General features: G+C 36.7%; 1 protein-coding gene across 1 annotated transcript in view; it reads left to right on the top strand.

The window, feature by feature from the left end:
- The first annotated feature begins 42 nt into the window (after positions 1-42).
- The window catches only part of LOC117295426 (E3 SUMO-protein ligase PIAS2-like), a 28,650-nt gene continuing 6,667 nt past the window's right edge, over positions 43-22,025 (top strand). The window contains exons 1-8 of the mRNA XM_033778078.1: positions 43-116; positions 1,252-1,705; positions 5,878-5,986; positions 8,340-8,430; positions 18,085-18,219; positions 19,535-19,640; positions 20,700-20,934; positions 21,583-21,704. Coding sequence (XP_033633969.1) covers positions 93-116; positions 1,252-1,705; positions 5,878-5,986; positions 8,340-8,430; positions 18,085-18,219; positions 19,535-19,640; positions 20,700-20,934; positions 21,583-21,704 — 1,276 coding nt within the window. The 5' untranslated portion in view covers positions 43-92. The remainder of the gene's footprint in view (positions 117-1,251; positions 1,706-5,877; positions 5,987-8,339; positions 8,431-18,084; positions 18,220-19,534; positions 19,641-20,699; positions 20,935-21,582; positions 21,705-22,025) is intronic.

Below are 22,025 nucleotides of genomic sequence, written 5' to 3'. Positions count from 1 at the left end.
AACACTTGCGCAAGCGCAGTTGGTTCCATCGGAAGGAAAAAAACCGTGAATGGACCTTCAATCTACACAAATGTCGTCGACAGCGCCCCGATATGGCGGAATTTGATGATTTAAAGGTGATAAAACTTAGCTTAAAATGTTAAACTGTGTGTGGTATCAGTCATACTATTTATTACTGGTTTATTTTTGTCAAGAAATTATCTGTTTAATTTTGAGAGCAGACTCGAAGAATGTGTCTTCTGATTTCTGTTGTGAGAACGTCAATTTTCTAAACACACACACACACTGCATAGTGCATACTGCATAGGGGGACAGTGTACGCAGTTAATTGCATTCACAACATGCTCAATCCTCCATGCTCAAAATCATCAATGAATGGGTGTAGTGAAAGGAAAACTTTCCGTATTCTTTAATTCTGCCACCTCTTTTTCACAATTTTTTACGAAGAGACAAAGTAAACAATATTTTGAAATTAGTTTTATACAGTATTACTAAATTAGATACTATTTTTTTCATAACAATCGAAAAATTTTGGCACTGGCAGCAGGACAGGGAAACTTTTCAAAAATTATTTCTGTTTCCCTTTGTCCGGCTGAATTTCCTTTTCATCTTAAGCCGAATAAAAAGATTAGGGTCGGTCGGGTAACCCAAAACTTAACACCTTGTTTTACTTAGCCTAGCTACTCTTGCATTTTGTAGCGGTTACCGTGTAAGTGTAACCATCCATCCAACTCTGACCTTTTTGTTTATTTTAGATTGTAAAAAAAAAACGCAAAATATTTACAATCACAGCATTTGGTAACGCAAAATTCCTTGTTTGTTTCAAGGCCTGCCACAAATCAGAATGAATGATCTGTGAATTTCAATTCAGCAACTGCAAGCGGAGCATTTTTTATTATACCTTAGAAAATAATGTTGTCCTATTTTCATTTGAGTGATTGTCAATTGTTGTTTCCCCAAGAAATCATTTTGGGGATTAGTCTCTTTCACCATGATTCATGTACTTGTGTATTTCCAGCTACAAGTAATAACAAAGTCTTTTAAAAAAAATTACACACCTCAACAAATGGAGACACTAATCTTTCGTGACTATAGTCAGAGAACCAACAAAGAAAAGGTTTCTACACATTGTTTATTAAATTAAAAAAGCTGTACTCGATTATTGTTTATAGCATTCCTTTAAAAATGAGACTGGTGACAAAGTTCAAGAATTGTTTGATTGCTAATCAAAGTATTTCCTTTCCGTTGCAGCATATGGTGATGAGTTTTAGGGTTTCAGAACTCCAAGTGCTCCTTGGCTATGCGGGAAGAAATAAGAGCGGTCGCAAGCACGAACTACAAACCCGTGGCTTGACTCTACTTAAGAGTGGCTGCAGCACCTCCGTCCAGATCAAAATCCGAGAGTTGTATCGCAGGAGGTTCCCCAGAAGACTGATCAACCCACCCCAATTCATGCCGGGTATGTCAGAAGGGTCCGGGTCGGGCAGTACATGTAGTAATAGTACCACAGGCACCAGTCACCACAGTAGTTCATCAAGTAACCCTCCACTTCCATCCTACCCAGGGACTATGAATATTCATCAGAATGTCCCACATGAACTCTTAGGGGGATCGTGTCAGCCCCAGCCGTTTCATCCCGACGTGAAGTTGAAATTGTTGCCGTTTTACGATGTACTAGGGGAGCTTGTCAAACCTACAGGATTGAGTAAGTTGAAAAGATCAATTATTCAATGACATTATTATTTATGATGTGTGATATATTTGGAAGACACAAAGAAAAGAGTCCTACAAAATGGCGGAAAAGTCTCTGTATCACGCCAGCACTTTTTCATTCGATATGAAATAATATAGTATCGAATTTACCTCAATGAGAATCCCTTTTTGTAAAAATTAGTGATAAAGTGGGGGCGCCATGCAAAAAGTTATCCAATATGGCTATGGTAAACAACGACCCTCATACGAGGTGTTTTAATATAGAACACTTGTAATAGGAAAAGTAGAGGGCGCTATACAATGTATGGTCTCATAGTTTAGCCTACTACAACATGCATGTCCCAACCCTTACTGGACCAGTGACTTTAGTGTCGGGCCACTAAACTATGACTGTAACCTAGTACATTTGCCTTTTGTTTTTCAAATGGAAAATAGGCTACATGTCCTCATATCTTTGTGAAAATGTTGTCAATATATGAGTTCGATAAATATCTGTCAATTATATTGAGTGTGGAAGTAAACTTACACATAGAAGAAAAAATGCCATTATTGCTTGTTTTTAAAACTCGTTTTTGATTGTGGTCTTTTTACAGGCCGCCTCCTTTTTTATTTTATTTTTTTATGCACATTTAAAAAAAAAAAAAATTAGTGATTTTGTTTTGTTTTGAAAAAGGGTTATTTTAAACGATCTCAGCTAAAACAATCTGATGTCTAGTCTGAATGTCTTGACCAAAATGTTTCATTTATGTATTGTGTGTTTGAGCAGTAGAAAAAACAATGGATATTTGACATTTTAAAAAGAATGGCGGCCATCTTTAAATAACAAATAAAAAATAAAAAGCCCCTCCTTCCTTTTTTTGAGAAAACCGGACGCTAAACATATTTCTTTTTTCACTTGGCCTTATACTTGGGTTCATCTTACAAACCCAGTAGGCCCTATTTCCTGAAAAAAAAAAAAAAAATCACATGTAGGAGACAGTTTGTTGTCTGCTTGGTTAAGACGCGGTTTCATTATGACGATGAACAAATAAATATTTTCCGGAAATTCTAAAACTTAATTCTGGCCAGTAAGGATAGTAGTTAAACAGGAAAAAGGCAAGTTTCACTTTAAAATTTTAAGATAAGAATCAATTACCTTTCACTTTTGTCTCAGCCATAAGAGATGAAAATGTTAAAAGTGTACATGGATGACAAAGTCGGTATGTATGTAAGGATTACATAAAGCTACTCACTAGCTGTGTGTACAATGGTTTTGTTCATGCATAATTTAACACCCTATTATATCGTTGTGGTACCCGCTGCCGAAACTTAGGATTCGAACTGCCTCTAGCTACCGGGCAACCCCGGTAGTCTAGTTGGCAAGACACTGCTCTAGAATTGCAAGGGTCGTGGGTTCGAATCCCACCCGAGTAACATGCCTGTGATATTTTTTCACAGGACTCTAGAAAGTACTGAGTATACAGTGCTAACACACATCGGTGTATGGGTAAAAACCAAAATTAATATCCTATAATGACTTACGTACAGTAGTATGAATGGAAGAAAATGATCAAACTTTCACACCCAGTTTTCTTAGATAGCTCAATTGGTAGAGCGCCAATTATGTTTATCCGGAGGTGGTCGTTGGTTCAATTCCCTCTCTAGCCAAGTTTTCTTTGTTCAACCCAAAGTGAAGTTCTCAGTTTTGTTGAAAACACTGTGAATACATTACACTTTTGTAACATCGTTCTGTTTGGCATCTGATACTTCATCATGATTTAATTTTCATTTAAAGGTCTTGTTCACAAGGGAAATAATGCATTCATCTCCTCCAATGTTTTTATACAAATGACATGTTTTATTTTCTGCTTTAATTTATTTTGTCGTGAAGCTTATAGTCAACCAGCATACAGTACTCGGCAGTCTATACAAGTACTACAAGTATTACACACGTGTTCATTGTTCGTTTACCATACTTGTGTACTTGTATACATGTAGATCAATAATATATTACTACATTGGTTTTTGTAGTTATTCTAATTACAAATATTATCATTACAATGTATCAGTGCGCTTAAAACTTTAGTGCCTGGCCCCATAACATTCCATATTAAATCTGTCTCAGCTCTCAGGGGAGTTTACAGCCCCGGGCTGCTGTACGCTTCATGTTTTTGTTTTTCAAACACAGTATCAACATCTTCCCTCGAAGGTACCCATTTACTGGGTGAAGAAAATGTATGTACTTTTGGTTCATTGTAATCAGTCTGTTCATTGAGGTGATTTGTTTTATTATTTTAATTCCGAAGAAAAGGTGATGATGGTAGTGTATGTGGTACGTATGTATTACATGTATGTAAACTAGCTGATGCTAAATATTACTGGCTTAGGGTTGGGCCTGCAGTCTAACTGTTTATTTCGAGCCCTTGATTATGATTGTTGTTTTTTAATAGAGATACTTCATGTTCATGTAGCATGAAATGCCAAAATGAATCAAACATCAAATGGCAACTATTCCTGACTGTGTTTGAGAATTCTTTTGCACACCATGTACATTTTTATGTACATCCTACATCGTATCTCATGCATCTGTACATGTCAAATTACTTTGTGGTGAGAGTAACTTAATAATGTATAGAGGTTATGGGTGAGTATGGCATCTACTTGTGAAAATAGCACCTCGGTTTGTAAATAAGAAGGTCTTAAGAATGTGTGTATGGATATGAGTTAGTTTCTATGTAGGTCAAAGGTTCAAGTTTATTGTTTTAGTGATAATGGGAGGGGTTTGCTTTCTTTTTTTCAGGGCTTAGAGGGAAGGTACACATTTGGTAATTGTCAAAGACCAGTGTCCTCACTTGGTGTATCCCATCATAAGCATAAAATAACAAGCCTGTGAAAATTTGAGCACAATTGGTCATCGGAGTTGCGAGCAATGATGAAAGAAAAAACACCCTTGTTGGACGAATTTGTGTGCTTTTAGATAGGAATAAAAGACTTTTAGCTAGAAGTCTTTTATTATTTTAGTGAGAAATTACCTCTTTCTCAAAAACTACGTTACTTCAGAGGGAGTTGTTTCCCACAATGTTTTATACTACCAACAGCTCCCCAATGCTCGTTACCAAGTCAGTTTTTAAGTTAATATTTGTTTTGAGTATTTACCAAACGTGTACCTTCCCTTTAAATTGGGAATAAATCTCCACAAGACCTCAGTTTTTTTGTTTCCTCAAAATGTCTACCATGGTTGTTTTTGCAAGACCAGAAAACTTCCTGGCACAATTAATATTTAATTAACTGTTTTTGTTTTTCTTCTCAATTTCCTTGGTGTCCTTGTCTTTTCAAAAACGAACAGCAAAACACAAGATGTGGTTATTAAAGGCAGTGGACACTATTGGTATACTCAAAATATTTATTTGTGTAAATACGGTAGACCAGGCATTAAAAACCATTATTAAATTGTGAATTCTGCAGGTACTAATTTCAAAATGTACTCATAAATTAAGTTTTTTTTTGACATTAGAAACCCTTCTACTGTGTGTCTATTCAGTATCGTACATGTACATGCATGCATCTACGTAGGTTTTAATAATAGATTGGGGCCTGCAATATGATACGGTAGAAATACGAAATTGTACTGGATGCGAGATGTACAATGTAGTTTTGTGTGCATTTGTGCCACTGTATCTTCTGTGCAGCTGAATGGTTTCAAAATGGTTGTGCAACTTGCTGGAAAATGTTTGAGACTATGAGGGTTTGATACATAATTTATGCTGTGCTATGGCACTAGCAATATCTAAGTACAGGTTCATCAAAAAAGGGGAAACCTTTCTGCTTCTATGAAAAGTGTATTTTTAGGTGTGTACATGTATGTAGATTCTATACGATTCAAACTAAGTTCTGTTTTCGTTTATGTTTGGTAGAATTTAACGCAAACAAAACAATGTGGTGAAACAGTTTAAACCTCACCTACATAAATTAATCAATTATGAACAATGCTACCTTCATTGCTTTTTTTTTTTATTTTTTTATTTTTTTTATAGAGCAGTGCCATGAGCGCCGCTTACGACAGATACCAGCACATTAAAAGTTGCCATTATTATAACTATTATTATTAATATTATTATAACTTGGTTAAATAGCTTCTAGTTTCTGGAACAACAGCTTAACCATTTAAATTTTTATTCTTTTCAGTGCCGCCAGTTGGAAACAAATTCCGAGAGGTACACAGAACGGTGTTTTTCCACTTCACCCCCGCACAGACGCAACAGATAATAGAGCAAAGAGCACAAGTGCAATTAAGGTAAACTATTTACACACGCCTCTTCCTTAATTGACTATGATTTGGGAGTTTCCGTAGTGAATGGAAGTGATGGACAGACTGTTAAAGGCAGTGGACACTATTGGTAATTACTCAAAATAATTATTAGTACTTGGTAACGAGTGATGGGGAGATGTTGATAATATAAAACATTGTGAGAAACGGCTCCCTCTGAAGTGTCATAGTTTTCGAGAAAGAAGTAATTTTCCACGAATTTGATTTTGAGACCTCAGAATTAGATTTTGAGGTCTCAAAATCAAACATCTGAAAGCACACAACTTCGTGTGACAAGGGTGTTTTTTGTTTCATTGTTACCCACATCTACGACGACCAATTGAGCTCAAATTTTCACAGGATTGTTATTTTATGCATGTTGAGATACACCAAGTGAGAAGGCTGGTTTTGGACAATTGCGAATTGTGTCCAGTGTCTTAAAATATGCTTGTCCTTAATTGTCATTCTCAAATTAGCATAGTTTTTTTTAAAGACAAGTTAGAAAAGTTATTCCTGCCAGAAATCTGCATGCATGTAATGTTGAAAGTTGATGATTACAGGTTGTATATTCCTGTCTGTTAAAGGCAGTGGACACTATTGGTAATTACTCAAAATAATTATTAGCATAAAACCTTTTTTGATGGCGAGTAATGGGGAGAGGTTGATGGTATAAAACATTGTGAGAAACAGCTCCCTCTGAAGTGCCATAGTTTTCGAGAAAGAAGTAATTTTCCACAATTTTGATTTTGAGACCTCAGATTTAGAACTTGAGGTCTCGAAATCAACCATCTAAACGCACACAACTTCGTGTGACAAGGGTGTTTATTTTCTTTCATTGTTATCTCGCAAGTTCGATGCGGATTGAGCTCAAATTTTCACAGGTTTGTTATTGTATACATATGTTGAGATACACCAACGGTGAAGACTAGTGTTTGATAACTACCAATAGTGTCCACTGCCTTTAAAGGGAAGGTACATGTTTGGTAATTACTCAAAACAAATATTAACTTAAAAACTGACTTGGTAATGAGCATTGGAGAGCTGTTGATACATAGTAGTATAAAACATTGTGAGAAACGGCTCCCTCTGAAGTAGCATAGATTTTGAGAAAGAGGTAATTTCTCACTAAAATAATAAAAGACCAGAAGTCTTTTGTGTATCTGAAAGCACACAAATTCATCATTTTTTTCGCAACTTCGATGACCAATTTCGATAACATTTTTGCAGGCTTGTTATTTTATGCATAATATGTTGAGATACACCAAGTGAGAAGACTGGTTTTTGACAATTACAAATAGTGTACCTTCCTTTTAAGAATAATTTAAAGTATGTACTTGTTGATTTCAAGCATTTCGTCTTCCTGTTATGTAGTTCTGTACATTTATGTACATTTTGGTCTATACAGTAATAACATGTTATTGGGCCATCGTGTATGGGAAGAAGGTAGTGTGTTTTATATCGTACAGACTGTTTTGCGGTAGGCTGTGGGTGTTCATGTATTGTGTGGGAGGATAAGGCACTGGAGAACACAATGTAATTTATTTTCAAGAACCTGTTCTCAATTTCATAAAGCCTGTACGCACAAGAACTCGCTAGGCACAGACAAATTATTACTTTTAAATTACATTTAGTTTACATTGTTGTGACTGGTGGTGCCCCTCTCATTTTTTGCTTAAATCAGAGAAGATTGCTGAGCAATCATCTTGACAGCAGTGTACATTTAGAAACAAGAATATGTTTTTCCAAGTCAATGGTAACCTTGACGATCAGAGCTACACAAAAAATCGCATTTTAAAGGGAAGGTGCAATGTGTTTGTTTGGTAATCACTCCTAAAAATTAATTACAATAAAAACTTGCTTAGTTGGAATTACAGCCACTTTATCGTTTCACTTACAAGTAATGTGGTTATATGAACAAATATATCAGTTTTTATCCCCAAATTTTCAATCTGAGAAACATTTCTGTCAGGTGAGATACATTTTCAGATTGTGTTTTCCAAGTTACGGATTATTCTCCCTGCGTGGACATAACCGCTCCGGATTTATGGCGAAATCTCACAAACCTTTCCACATTTGGAAATGAAGTTTTCACTGGTTAGTTAAATGCTGTATACTATCGAAAGCCGCTGTACGTCTACCCAAGTAAGTTTTTAAGAGTGATCACCAAGCGTATGCATACAGGTCTGTCCTGCTAACGGTTTCCTTTTGGGTTAATATGATTTTGATAACTTTTGAACTGTCGCTTGGAAGGTACAAAAAAGGCAAGGTATACCTTCCCTTTAACCTGCTTGTTTATCTATGGCTACACATGTATATCTGATGGTTTGTGTTTTCCTTGTAGGTTTTGTCTTGCAGAAACAAGCTGTGACCAGGATGATAAATTCCCTTCCAGTGTGTGTGTAAAAGTCAACGGAAAACTCTGTCCTCTGCCAGTGAGTAATGAGACCAATTTGCATTTAATCTTTTGTGAATGAATAGCTTTCCTAGCATACTGTTTAAGCCCAGGTGACTAGTGTCAAAGTCGCGACTATTGGTTACTTAGTTGATTCGTGACTACCGTTTTTCAAGTACTCGGCTAATCGTGCTGCTACGTCTCTACTACAAAATTAGTCGCGACTACTACAAAAAAAGTCTCAACTACCTGTTTGGTAAAACATTTGTGTTGCTCACGACTATGCACAACATAGCTTCCTTACAAAACACAATTAGACATCAGTGCCACAATCCTTCAGTCGGTTCAGTGTTTATTTTAACTATATTGCACCTGCTGCCAATATACCGCAATGCATCGAGGGAATTTGAAATTAGCTGTGACTAGTATCATAGTCGCGACTATTTAAGCCCAGGCCTTATAATGTTTCAACATGAAGTTGTACATTTCTTTTAGGTATTTATATTTATCACATCTTGTACTGTACAAGTACAGGCAAGGGAGAAACCTTGAACAAAAAAAATCGACATTAATGTCACGCTATTACATATTGGGTAACTCAATACCTAGCTCTATAGAAATGGTACGGTTCCATGGTTGGTTTAATGTTGCTGCAAAATATGTAATATAGATGTGGGTTGGGTACCTATTTTGTGTACTCTTGTTTGTTTCCCAGTGAGTTGTTTGTTTTGTTCTCCCTTTATGCTCTTGTAATGAAGGTTCTGATGTGGAACAAGGAAATGAGTTTATTTAGGTCTCCAGGAAAAATACCATGTCACATACACATGTATGTCAGGCATGCAACTCTTCCGCGTTTTTGTTTTGCTTTTTAAACGTGAAAAAAAAAAAACCAAAACAAAACCTTTTATTATTTTTTTTTAGCCTAATATATGCCTGGCATTAACAGTGTACAACTACAATCATGTAAAATAAGCCTAGTACATGCTTAAAATGCACCTAAGAGCATAATAAACCTCAACATTTTCTAGGGTACCATTGTGGGTATCATGTCCCATGGCATTTCGGCTCCGCACTTGCGTTGTGCCTTTGAAAATTTTCCTCATTTTTTTTTCAACGGGCAGTTGCATGCCTGGTATGTACAGAACCATTCTTGATTGTTCCCTACATGTTATAGCACAACTAAATGTTAACCTTTCAGACTTGCATGGTAATCTGATACGTTACATTACAATGTCTTTCTAAGCATGTTGAATCAATGATACATGTACCTGTCTTCATAATGTCTTCGTTTATTTATGAATTTACATGTAAAAATGTAAAGTAAAAGTAACGTTGAGACCAATTCAAGAACTGACTCTGCGGTAGTACAGTTAATTACGATCCTATAAGCTAAAAGAGTAGTAACAGCCAATTGCTATACCTTCCACCCGGGTAGTAGTTAAAAAGCAGGACAGGTCTTTTTAGAACTGAGAAGTCCCCTGAACATCAGATAAATCTACTCCGCGATAGTAGAATAAAGCAAGACAGTTCTCTAAGAACAAACTCTACCTGGCAAGTAGATACACATGGTGTTACCGCAAACCAAATATATATTATATAAAAATAAATTACTGAAGAAGACAGATTGTAAAAGACATTAAAAGGGACGGTACATAATTTTGGTGATCACCTTTTAAAAATTATGGCAATAATACGTTTGGTTTAGACGCCTACAGCAGCTTTTAAAGCCATTGGACCCTTTATGTACAGGAAAGAAAAAAAAAAGTTCACAGACTTACAAATAATTTACAGGGTTTACAGAAGGTAATGGTGAAAGACTTTTCTTGAAATATTAGTCCATGAAATGCTTTACTTTTTGAGAAAACGGTAAAACAATGTAAATTCGCGTTAGTGAGAATTACGGATTTATTTTAAACACATGTCATGACACGGCGAAACGCGCGGAAACAAGAGTGGGTTTTCCCGTTATTTTCTCCCGACTCCGATGACCGATTGAGCCTAAATTTTCACAGGTTTGTTGTTTTATATATAAGTTGTGATACACGAAGTGTGGGACTTGGACAATACTGTTCACCGAAAGTGTCCAATGGCTTTAAGAGTGTACTAGTAGGGCATTTTAAGAAACATTCCACTTCTAAGTAATTTGGTTTGTAAAAAGATATAGCAGTTCATCATAATTTGAAATTGAGAATCAAATTACAGACTATTCTTCCTGCGAGGACATAACCGCTTTGGATTTTCAGAGATATTTCCCCCAAAACGGGACCAACTTTTGAAATGAAAGTTTCACATACATGTATTTATAGTTTGATTAAGTACATTGGTACATCGATTAAAACAATCGAACGGTTCAAAAACCAACTATACTTTGCCTTTGAGTAAAAATTGCATCAATATTTTAGCCCCACATTCTAACTACTGTATACATGTACATTTACACAAACATGTACAGCCTTGGTCTGCTTACAGGGGACATCATTATAGACCGAGAAATTCACTCTTTTCGTACAATGGAGTATTTATATATAGTCAGTCTGGCTGTTAGCGTTCTATTTATAAATTTTTAACTGCGTCACGATACGCAGGAGAATTGCATTACTTAAAGGCAGTGGACACTATTGGTAATTACTCAAAATAATTATTGGCATAAAACTTTACTTGGTAATGAGTAATGGGGAGGGGTTGATGGTATAAAACATTGTGAGAAACGGCTCCCTCTGAAGTGACATAGTTTTCGAGAAAGAAGTATTTTTCCACGAATTTGATTTCGAGACCTCAAGTTTAGAATTTGAGGTCTCGAAATCAACCATCTAAAAGCACCCAACTCCGTGTGACAAGGGTGTTTTTTCCTTCACTATTATCTCGCAACTTCGACCACCGATTGAGCTCAAAATTTCACAGGTTTGTTATTTTATGTTTATGTTGAGAAGACTGGTCTTTGACAATTACCAATAGTGTCCACTGTCTTTAAGATGGTAACCGACCTCCGTGTAAATAATGAAGATAAATAGCCTCAATGCTGATCAACGATACTGATAGTGATTATACATGTCATTATTAAGTCATTACACTGGACCACAGGCCCCAGGCCAGTGATTTTAGCATCAGGGGCTAGTACAACTTACAACTTGTATTTTTGAATAACAAGAACTCGCTGCATTTGTAATTGAAACTGATCTTTACAATTCTACTCTGTTGAGTATAAAAAGTACCCAAAAGCCAAATGAAATTAATCTTTGCTATTAAGTGCTTGTTCAAAAAAACCCATCTAACATGTTAAACTGTGTAGATAGCGTTCTTCTCATTTTTGAATCCGGTCTTGTTACAACATCAGTGGTCCAGTAACAATTTTGTGCTACACATTTGTACATGTTCATGGTACAAGCCCAGCAGGCCTGTGGATTTTCCCCCTAAAATTTGACCCCTGCAGTACAGAGGTCACACAATTTATACTTGACATTTGTTGAAGTATATAATACTAAAAGTTTTAGGAAATTTGCAGTCAAGCGATCACAAAATGATTGATCAAACAAAAAGCATTTTATTTCAGAAACATCAATTTATTTCTTTTACAAAAAAGTTAATGTAGTGTGTTGGTACAGGAGTTTGTAATTTTTGTCACAATAGAAAATGTAGGACTGATGTTGTGAACACGTCACAAGATGAGGGATATTCAACCATTTTTCCAGGCCCCCCCCCCCCTTTTTTATGTGATTGTTTAAATGTATCCTTTTTTTTGTTAGTTAAAAAAAAAGGAAAACAAAAGGAGGCGCTTATAAAAGGAAGTGGGCGACAGTGGTGGTGGGCGGAGACGCTCGACATATTTAAAAAAAAATTTTAAATATATTTTTGTATAGCTCATTATGTGAAGGATAATAATAAGAGCCTTTCCTGTCAATGTTAATTTCGTTTCATGGGAGTTTCCCTTTTCCAAACAATGCTGACTTATTAATCCAATTCCAAGAATTGTTGGTATTTTTTAGAACATTTTAGACTAGTTGGGAAAACCCATCATCAGTAACTACATGGGGACCAGTTAGCTTTTCATTTTACTGGTTTGTCGTTTTTTTTTGCTGGTGTATATTTCATGTTACATGTGGGGCGTGTTTTAACACTGAACTTTGTACACGTAGTGGCAAGACCATAGCATTTGGAGTTGTCTTGGGGTATTTTTTAACTGGCATTTGGCCAGTGGACCACTGTATCAGCATTTTCACCAGTTTATATTGAGTATTGGATTGGGGCGCGTTTTAACACTGAACTAGCCGGCAGGACCATAGAAATTTAAGTGGTCTTCGGGTGTTTTAAATGGCATTTGGCCGGTGCTCATATGGCACAGGGTGTCAGGTTGAGAAAAAGGATGTTGTTTTCATAAAAAATTATGCCCTTGATGATTGCAATTTGAGGATAATATGCCAGTAGGCCTACTCTTTCATTTTTGATACATTTAAAAATTAATATACTATTTTAATAAAATGTAATTTGAGTGCAAGGCAATGTGTCTGCTTACCAGTGTGTATAAAACTACACGTGTGTAAATGTAGAAGGTCATGTTCAGTCAATATCACTAGACTATCTGTGTTGATTATCTACATCTTGCTAGTCTGGCTCTTCTTACCTCTGTCTTGACCCTTCAACTTTTTCTGATAAAAACATTTATTTTAAAGAGGGATTCAGAGATAATGCTCCCTTTCCAGGGAAAAGACAAATTTTATACAACGGAAATCAGCTTCAAATCGTAAAGTTCTCATAAATGACTTCAGTGACTTTGACTTCCCCTTTAAAGGGAGGGCATAACAATTTTACTTGGTAAAGACGCACTGAAGCTGACTTAATATAAAAGCATTTTGATAAACAATTCCCTTCAACTCAAAGGAATGTGGTTTTAGAGATGAGGGATTCTCAACATTTCAATCTGAGAAATGAAATGGTTTCTCAGATTGTGTATTCCTATTGCGGATTCTTCTTCCTGCATGGACATCTACCACTCCAGATTTGTAAAGGTATCTCAAATCTTTTGAAAAGAAATTTTCGCAGGTTTAGTTTTCTACCTCCATGATTAAAGCATTAATATATGATTACAACAACTGAACAGGTGCAAAAACCGAAGGTAAACTTAGCCTTTTCAGCCATTGGACATTAACTCGGAACAGAAACAACAAAAAGTTCACAGATTTTCAAATAACTTACAGGGTTTACAGAAGGTAATGGTGAAAGACTTCTCTTTAAATATTATTCCATGAAATGCTTTTTTTGAGAAAACATTAAAACAAATATAAATTCTCGATATCAAGAATTACAGATTTATTTTAGACACATGTCATGACATGGCGAAACGTGCGGAAACAAGGGTAGGTTTTCCCGCTGTTTTTTCCCAACTCAGATGACCGATTGAGCCTAAATGTTCACAGGTTTCTTATTTTATAAATAAGTTGTGATACACGAAGTGTGGGCCTTTGGACAATATTGTTTACCAAAAGTGTCCGATGGCTTTGAAGCTGGTGTGTTTTGACTGTGAATTTAAGGGACTTTTTAGTTGCCATAGGCACATGCAGTCAGAGATAATCCATACACAAGCCTCCCCTACGGATGTTCTTTCCATTTTCCTCTCTGGAAATAATATACAATAAATCAGTTTGTAGCAAAAGCGCTTTAGGATGAAGGCTTTTCGGCTACTCCAAACTTGTTAGTTGGTTCCCACAGTGAACACTGAGATAGCTAATTTCATGCGAACTGGGTTTGCCAGAAGGAAGTGATCATTGTTAAAAGCACTGGACACTATTAGTTATTATTCAAAATAATTGTTAGCATAAAAACTTACCTGGTATTGAGCAACGGAGAGCTGTTGATGTTGTAAAACAGTATGACAAACGGGAAGTAACATAGTTTTTGAGAAAGAGGTAATTTCTCACTCAAATATTAAAAGACTTCAGGCCTGTACAGCCTTTTATTATGCATCCAAAAGTACACGTTGTATTTGTGCAACAAGGGTGTTTTTTCTTTAGTTCTCTCTTGCAAATTGAACAATTGAGTCCAAATGTTCACAGATTTTTTATTTTAAATGCATATGTTGGGATACAAGCGAGAACTTGTATTACAATACCTTTAAGTAGCTGGAATGATTGATCCGTAGATTTTTATTGTTAATGTTATTCGTCATGAAAACACACCAAGTAAAAAACATTTAGAGACAACCCATCAATATGTAGGATCTCCTTGGTCCATCTCATTAAACTAAATGGCTCATTAGGGTGACAACTCGACAGGTATGCAATTTAGAAAGACTGCGCACTGTAAGTGTATTGTCATGAAATCACATTCTGGCATGATGAAGGCTGAGTCTCAAATATCTGAAATTTGTGTAATTTTCTAGGATGAGTTGGCTTATGTACAGTGTTTTATGTTTTCAAAATTGTTTACAGTATTACAAGTTGGTATAGTAAAAACCTTGCGGTGACCCAACATTCTGGTTCGACCAGCAAGTTTTGTTTGGCGGGCCAGTGGAAAAAAGTTAAGGGAAACCTGTCTCATGGAATTTTACCCAAAATTTACAAATTTAAGCCCTGGGCACATGTAGACATGTATGCATTTATGCCTGCCCCAAACGCAAAATAAACCATGCAACCAAACATGTTGAAATGAATGGGCAACAGCACAGTCATGACGTAGGGAATTTAAAAATAAGTTATTTAAAGGTAAAAATTCTAAATTGTCCATCGAATTGTTTTGCTTACATGTATGTGTACATAGTATAACAAAAAATAGTGCAGTCATTGATTAAAAATTAATTGTTTAATGTCGTGTTTTTGCATCTCATCTCAAAACCAACCCATCAATCTGTAGATGTTGGTAACAAAGAAAACATTGGTTTTAATTATCATAAATTTCTCAACCTTTGTAAACTGCATTGAGAGAATTTTTTGCACAAACAACGTTTGGATAAACAGTTAATGTTATTCGTTTTGGCATTGTGCCAGCGCCAATGTTTTTTTCTTTCTGAAAGGTGCTGGGACGTTAAGCAATTCTGAAGCTAGGTGTACATGTACATACATGCATGTATGTATGTACAGGCATACTTGAGTTAGGACTATCTCCTGTACAATGTTGGAATCCCAGTATGAGCTGAGGCAAAACAAAAAAATGTTTAGCGTCCTTGCCCGCTTCCTTTTAGAGGCCACCTCCTTTTTTATTACTATTCCTTTCTTTGAAAAACACAAGCAACAATTTGAATTAAAAAAACCAACATATTCCTTTTTTTACGATCTCAGATGTAAACAAAAATATAAATTTGATGTAAAAATATAATGTAAAAAATGTAAAATAAATACCCTTTTTTTCAAAAAGGCCGGATGCTGAACATGTATTTTTTGTGTGGCTTAAGTACATCTTGCATGTAAAGTTAGCCAGGTTGTGTCCCCGGGCTAGCTAGCCTATGATGTGACCAACCAACCGTGTCAAATATCAGTCCCCGAGGGAAAGACAAAATTTTAGTCCTGGGTTCGGACTGGACTGTTTCGTTGGTGACTGAGGGGCGAACGTTAATTCTCAACCGCTGCATGTTTTATGCAAAATACTCGGATATTTACAGGTCAGGGAAGAGGGTTTATTTTTATTTTGCATTTAATTTAATTGTTAGTTGTTTAGCCTGTGTGAGATGCAATTAGGGCTTTACCCTTAACATTAGACCATAATGATTAGACGGGTGTTCGTTGTGTAGTAATGCTAAGGGCTAGTGAACACCACCTCTCAACTTGCCATGTGAGCGGGCTACTAAATTCTCTGCAACCTACCTGTTTTTTCCTTCCTTTTCTGATATATGAATAACGCTTTAAAAATGTGCCAATTTATTTTGTTACTGTATGAATGTATTCCTCTGATAACCAATAAACTAGTTGTGATCGCTATTCAGTATTTTATCACACAAAAAAAGATACTTGTTTAACAAAACAAGTACATGGTTAAAATTGGGCTACTTAAACTTGCAGGGGGCAAAGGTACAGTTTGATGGCCGGACAGCCTACTCTCATGGCACTAAGGCCTGCTGAGTGAATGACATTGTGACCCAGTTCTGCAGAACGGCATTACTATGGCATTAGTACTGCGCTCGTACGGCATTCGTACGGTATACGTGATACAGTTGATGGTGAAGTGCACAATGTTTGGTGTAGTGGACATCGTGCAGCGTATAACAATTTGTGTGCCATTCATTGTGGACGGACATGTACAATATTTTACAAATGTACATGTACGTGTACACTGTATACGTATACCTACATTGTTCATACGGACTTCACACGCGTACAGATCAGAAGATTTTTTCATTTTTTTTGGAGGGGGAGGGGGGGGGGGGGAGAGATTATCAGAAGAAGAAACGGGTAGATTTTTACATACTGTGTGTTCACAGCTTAATGTGAGTGTACATTTTCTAACTTGTGTTCTACAGTAGGAACTGAAGATCCTTTGGATGGACTCCAGTTAACACACACATACTGTATGTATGTATGTATACAGAGGTTTTATAATGGCATGTTCGTGTATGGTGTGGGGCCAACATTGCCTTTGGCCAGAGCAGGGGCCGAGTCTCGCTCCTTCTCCACTCAGTGGGAAATCCCAAGTTGGACCATGGAGGTAGGAATGGTTGGACTGTCCAATCAATCCTATAAATCTTCTATACAAATCATATACCTGTATCCGAAATCGCTGAGGGAAATTCCCACTTGGGACACTTGAGTGCGATTTGACTCGGCTATCGTAATGCTTGTCATTAGTGAATGGTGTGATAGTATACATGTACTACGCATACTGAATATTTTTTTTTTTTTTTTACATTAGTTGGATTTTCAATGGGGTACCTGTATATTATTTCATTTTGAACTTATCCATACTGAATATTTGGTACACCAGTTGGGTTTCCAATTGGGTACCTGTTAATGTTTCATTTTGAAGTCCCACACATTTTTAACAAATTAAATGTGGCAGGTCATGGCGATTTGGTTTTGAAGAGGAAAACCTCTTTGCAAGACCATAATTCCATTGACCTTGTTTTGCAGAGCTTATGTCAAGGGTCTGCGATCTTTACAAGTGTAGGTCTCACTGTAAAAATTTATTTCCTTTACATGAAGGTTAAACAGTGCATGTCCACAATAACCCTACGCACTTCAGTTTTTTTAAGTGTAGGGTGTTTGAAGGGTGGTTGTTTTGGTTCTCTTGGTACAAACTAGGGCCCAATTTCATCTGCTTACTGCAGAATTGTTCGTTTATAATCACCATTCTCGCTACATGTAACTGTGTCATTTAAGGGAGATCGATACGTTTTAATGTGATGTAATCCAGTCAGAGCAGTTAAATTAGGATAAAATAAGCTCTGGCCCCTTAAAAAAGTGTTGTTTGTTTGTTAGTTGGTTTGGGTCCCCCCCCCCCAGAACTTGAAAGTACCTAGTATACAGTGCTTTTAAAATACACATTTGTGTAAGGGTAAACAAACAAATTATATTTTCTTTATTCCCGATGCAAAACTAACATCTAACATCAAAGTGTTTTTGTCATTGAGTTTTTTTTTCTTTCACTACAAAAGGGAAGTTGACAAGGATGGCAAAGAAGATATAACAAGCCATTTATAGGAGGTTATTGTCACATCACCAGATCGGATTCAAAATTCTTTAACTCATTGTTTAACTTTGTTTAATTTGAACAGCCGTTCCTGCCACAAACCAAAGCAGGGACTGAACCTAGGCGGCCGAGTAGACCGGTTAATATAACCCCGCTTAGTCGATTAACTCCTACCTCACCCAACCAAGTAGACGTTCAGTGGATCCCAGAGATTGGCCGGGTAAGTTGTTCTCCGTTATAGCCCTTTTCACATGCAACCTTACCCAGGGGAATAAAGGCAACCCCCTTTCACACTAGGATTGCTTTACCCCTAATCTACCCCAACAAATCCAGCATACCCTGGGAATAGACCTTTGTCACGCTGTCACCATCTTGGTCATGTTCCTTGTTTCCAATAACAGTAATGAATGCTTAATATATTCAATGTGCAAACATGGCACCAGACTATTATTTTGTCCAGCATCAGTTTGGTTACAAAATCAAGATGGCCACACCGTGATAAAGGTCTACAGCCACCCCTGATGTAGAGTAAGTTAGGGAGCATGAGATAAAAGCCCCGGGGTGGATTTCACAAAGAATTAGGACTAGTCTTATCTTGAGTTAGGACCAAGGCCCAATTTCATAGAGCTGCTAAGCACAACAATTTGCTTAGCATGAAATTTCCTAATTGATAAAAACAGGCTTACCAACCAAATTTCCATGTGATTTTCAGGATTTAAGCAAACAGAAGCTGAATACCAGTAACAGGCACTATGTAGCAAATGGAAATTTGGCTGGTAATCCTGTTTTTATCAGGGAAGAAATTTCATGCTTTGCAAATGTTTTGTGCTTAGCAGCTCTATGAAATTGGGCCCAGTTACTCGTCCTAACTTAGGACTATCCATGCAATTTGTATATCTCCTAGGACTAGTCCTAAGTTAGGACTAGTCCTAACTCTTTGTGAAATCAACCCCTGGGCTAGTCTTAAACATGCATACAGAACCCTGTGGACTAGGTACCTAAGCTGGGACAGTGTGAATGTGTGGACAAAACCCCTGGGTCTCCCCAAGGCTGTATTCCATGGGGATAAGAGATACAGTGTAAAAAGGGAAGGTATGTTCATACATGTACTTGCAGACACAATCAAGCATGGATTGACATAGAGGTCATCATGGCCTCCTGTTGCCCTATGTATTGGCATTGGTGCCTCATCAAAAGTTTCTCAAAGACTATACGATTTGCCGAAGTGCCCTTTGCAAAATAAAAGTAGCCCTTCCCTTCCAAGAAAGAAATGTCAGGCCTGGTAAAAAATGTCCAGAGAAATAGTTCGTTCTTGAACAGAGTCAGGTCTGAGCTCTCATTTTCATATGTCTGTGTGTCAAATAAGAAAACACTATGACTTGTATTGCGTAAAGTTCTTCACAAAACTTACAGAAACTGTTATTTATTTATTTATCGAAAACATGGACACTTAATTACACCTGCTGGTATCTTTATTAAATTAATTTAAGCATTTTTTTCCTTCTTTCTATGATTTTTCTTTTAAAATTTTGCAGTCCTACTGTGTTGCAGTCTACTTAGTCAGTCAACTTTCAGCAGAGATTCTTTACCAGAGATTAAAGAATAACGGAGTCCGGAATGCAGACCACTCCAGAGCACTCAGTAAGTCCCTAGCACGATATTCTTCCTACTTTTCGTTTTTTTATCCAATGGAAAAATCTGAAAAAAATTGTTATTAATACTCGATAAAATGTTTTTACTTTTTTTAAAAGGAACAAATATCATGCCTGAAGTCCTTTAATTTTTGTTTATATTAAACTATGATTTTAATGGAAGCCTTGTTTAAAAACAAACTGAATCCAATTTAGATAATGACTTTAGTTCAACACCTTATTACATCCTGGTCAAAAACAAAACAGGTAATGCATTTCCTATGGGACTTGGCCTGGAATTTCATGGAGGCCACAGAGGCCATGGTCTCTGTTGCCCTGGTCTTTGCCTTGGTGCCCCAGTTTCCAGTAGACTTCATGATTTTCTGATGGAAGTGCCATTTGCAAAATGAAAATGGCCTTGCCCTCTCAAAGATGAATTTCGAGGCATGCATTGCTTACAGTCTTTCCATATACACTGGACTTCCTTCCTGCTCGCCTCGTTTCTTGTCTGCCTCGTTCTCACCATATTACACCTGTACTAATGCAATTGCATTGGCTCCCAGTTAAGTTTCGAACAGTTTACAAAATTCTTCTGTTAACTTTCAAGGCTCAAACATGTCAATCTCCTGCTTATGTATCTGAACTTGTTTATCATTATTCCCCTACTTGGACTTTACGATCATCTCAACAGTCATTGCTTTCTGCTACTAGAGCTTCTTCCATTTTTTTATGGCCACAGATCTTTTTCTTACGCCGCACCGTTTCTTTGGAATAGTCTTCCTGTGCATATTCGCCAAGCTAATACTTTACAATGTTTTAAGTCATTGTTGAAAACTCATTTGTTTAAAGCTTCTTTTTTGTAATTTGCCTATTTGTATCTTGATCTTTCTCTAATTGTTTATTTTATTGTTTCTTTAATGCGCTTAGAGGCTTTTGCATTAGGCGCTTTATAAATGTCTTATTATTATTATTATTATTATTATTATTATTATTATTATTATTATTATTATTATTATTATTATTATTATTATTATTATGTAGTTACTTTCTTTGTGCCTTGCCCCATCAGTTAAAGAGAAGCTCGCCCACGATCCAGAAAGTGAGATCGCAACCATGAGCCTTCGAGTCAGTTTAATGTGCCCCCTGGGCAAGATGCGCATGAGCACGCCGTGTCGCCCAATATCCTGCAACCACCTGCAGTGTTTCGACGCCGTGCTGTACCTTAAGATGAACGAGAAGAAACCAACGTGGATCTGTCCTGTGTGCGACAGGAAAGCACCGTTTGATTCCCTCATCATTGACGGGTTCGTAAGAATAAGTCTTTCAAATCTAAAAGTCTTTAAAGGCACTGGGGTGGATTTCACGGAGAGTTTAGACTAGTCTTATCTCTAGTAAAGTTGAGTTACTCTTCGTAACTTAGGATTAGCATTAAGTTTTTAATAACTCCTAGGACTAATCCTAAGTTAGGACTATCTTTGTTTAATCGAACCCTTGACACACTTGGTAATTACTCAAAATATATGTTAGCATAAAAACTTACTTGGTAATGAGCAGTTTATTGTGCCCCCTGCTGTTGATTTTTTCCCTCTTTTTTTCCTCTATTTCATTTTATTTGCCAGCAAACATGAGAAAACACAAACATGTATTAAAAAATTGCACATCAAAGATTTACAAGAAAAAGCAATACAATGGTTATAAAAAGAGAACAACTAAAAACATGTAAAAACACTAAGCAGATTACTGAGAAACCTGGCCTGGCCGCTTGATAGTATAGAACATTGTGAGAAACGACTCTCTCTGAAGTAACATAGTTTTTGAGAACGAGGTAATTTCTCTCTGGTCTCGTACAAAAATGTCTGGTCCAGTAAAACTATTGAGCCCTGTGGTCTTGTGTAGGTTCTTCAAATTTTGAACCCTGTGGATGATTACTTTTTTTCATTTTTTCTTTCCAGCCTATTCATGGAGATCTTGGGGCATCATACGCCAAGTCTTGAAATCCAGTTCCTTGAAGATGGCTCCTGGCAGCCACTTTCTGAGAAGAAACGGAGATACAGCTCTGTGATGAACATCAGCGGTATGTCAGACACTTAAATATATACAGTTTGATATTAGTGACTCGTCTTGACAGACTAGCGAGACCTATAATTTCGGTAAAGTTTGTGGTAGCACCATGTGTAAATCTCTTTGGAGTAGTGTTGGTTCTGAAAGGATACAGTGGTTGACAGCTCGACATGTCGATCTGTATGATCTGATTGTCTTCAGGAGAAAGCTGGACCTTATTGCTGGATGCTGCTTAAGTACTGCCGTGGAGATTAAATAGTCTTAGATTTGGGCTTGGCTCGATGGTGTACGAAGGCAGCAACAGCATGATGAAGCATGTTGCTAGGACTCAACC

The sequence above is a fragment of the Asterias rubens genome, chromosome 10, assembly GCF_902459465.1.
Source record: "Asterias rubens chromosome 10, eAstRub1.3, whole genome shotgun sequence".
Classification (NCBI taxonomy): Eukaryota; Metazoa; Echinodermata; class Asteroidea; order Forcipulatida; family Asteriidae; genus Asterias; species Asterias rubens.
This window is presented reverse-complemented; position numbering and strand designations above follow the sequence as displayed.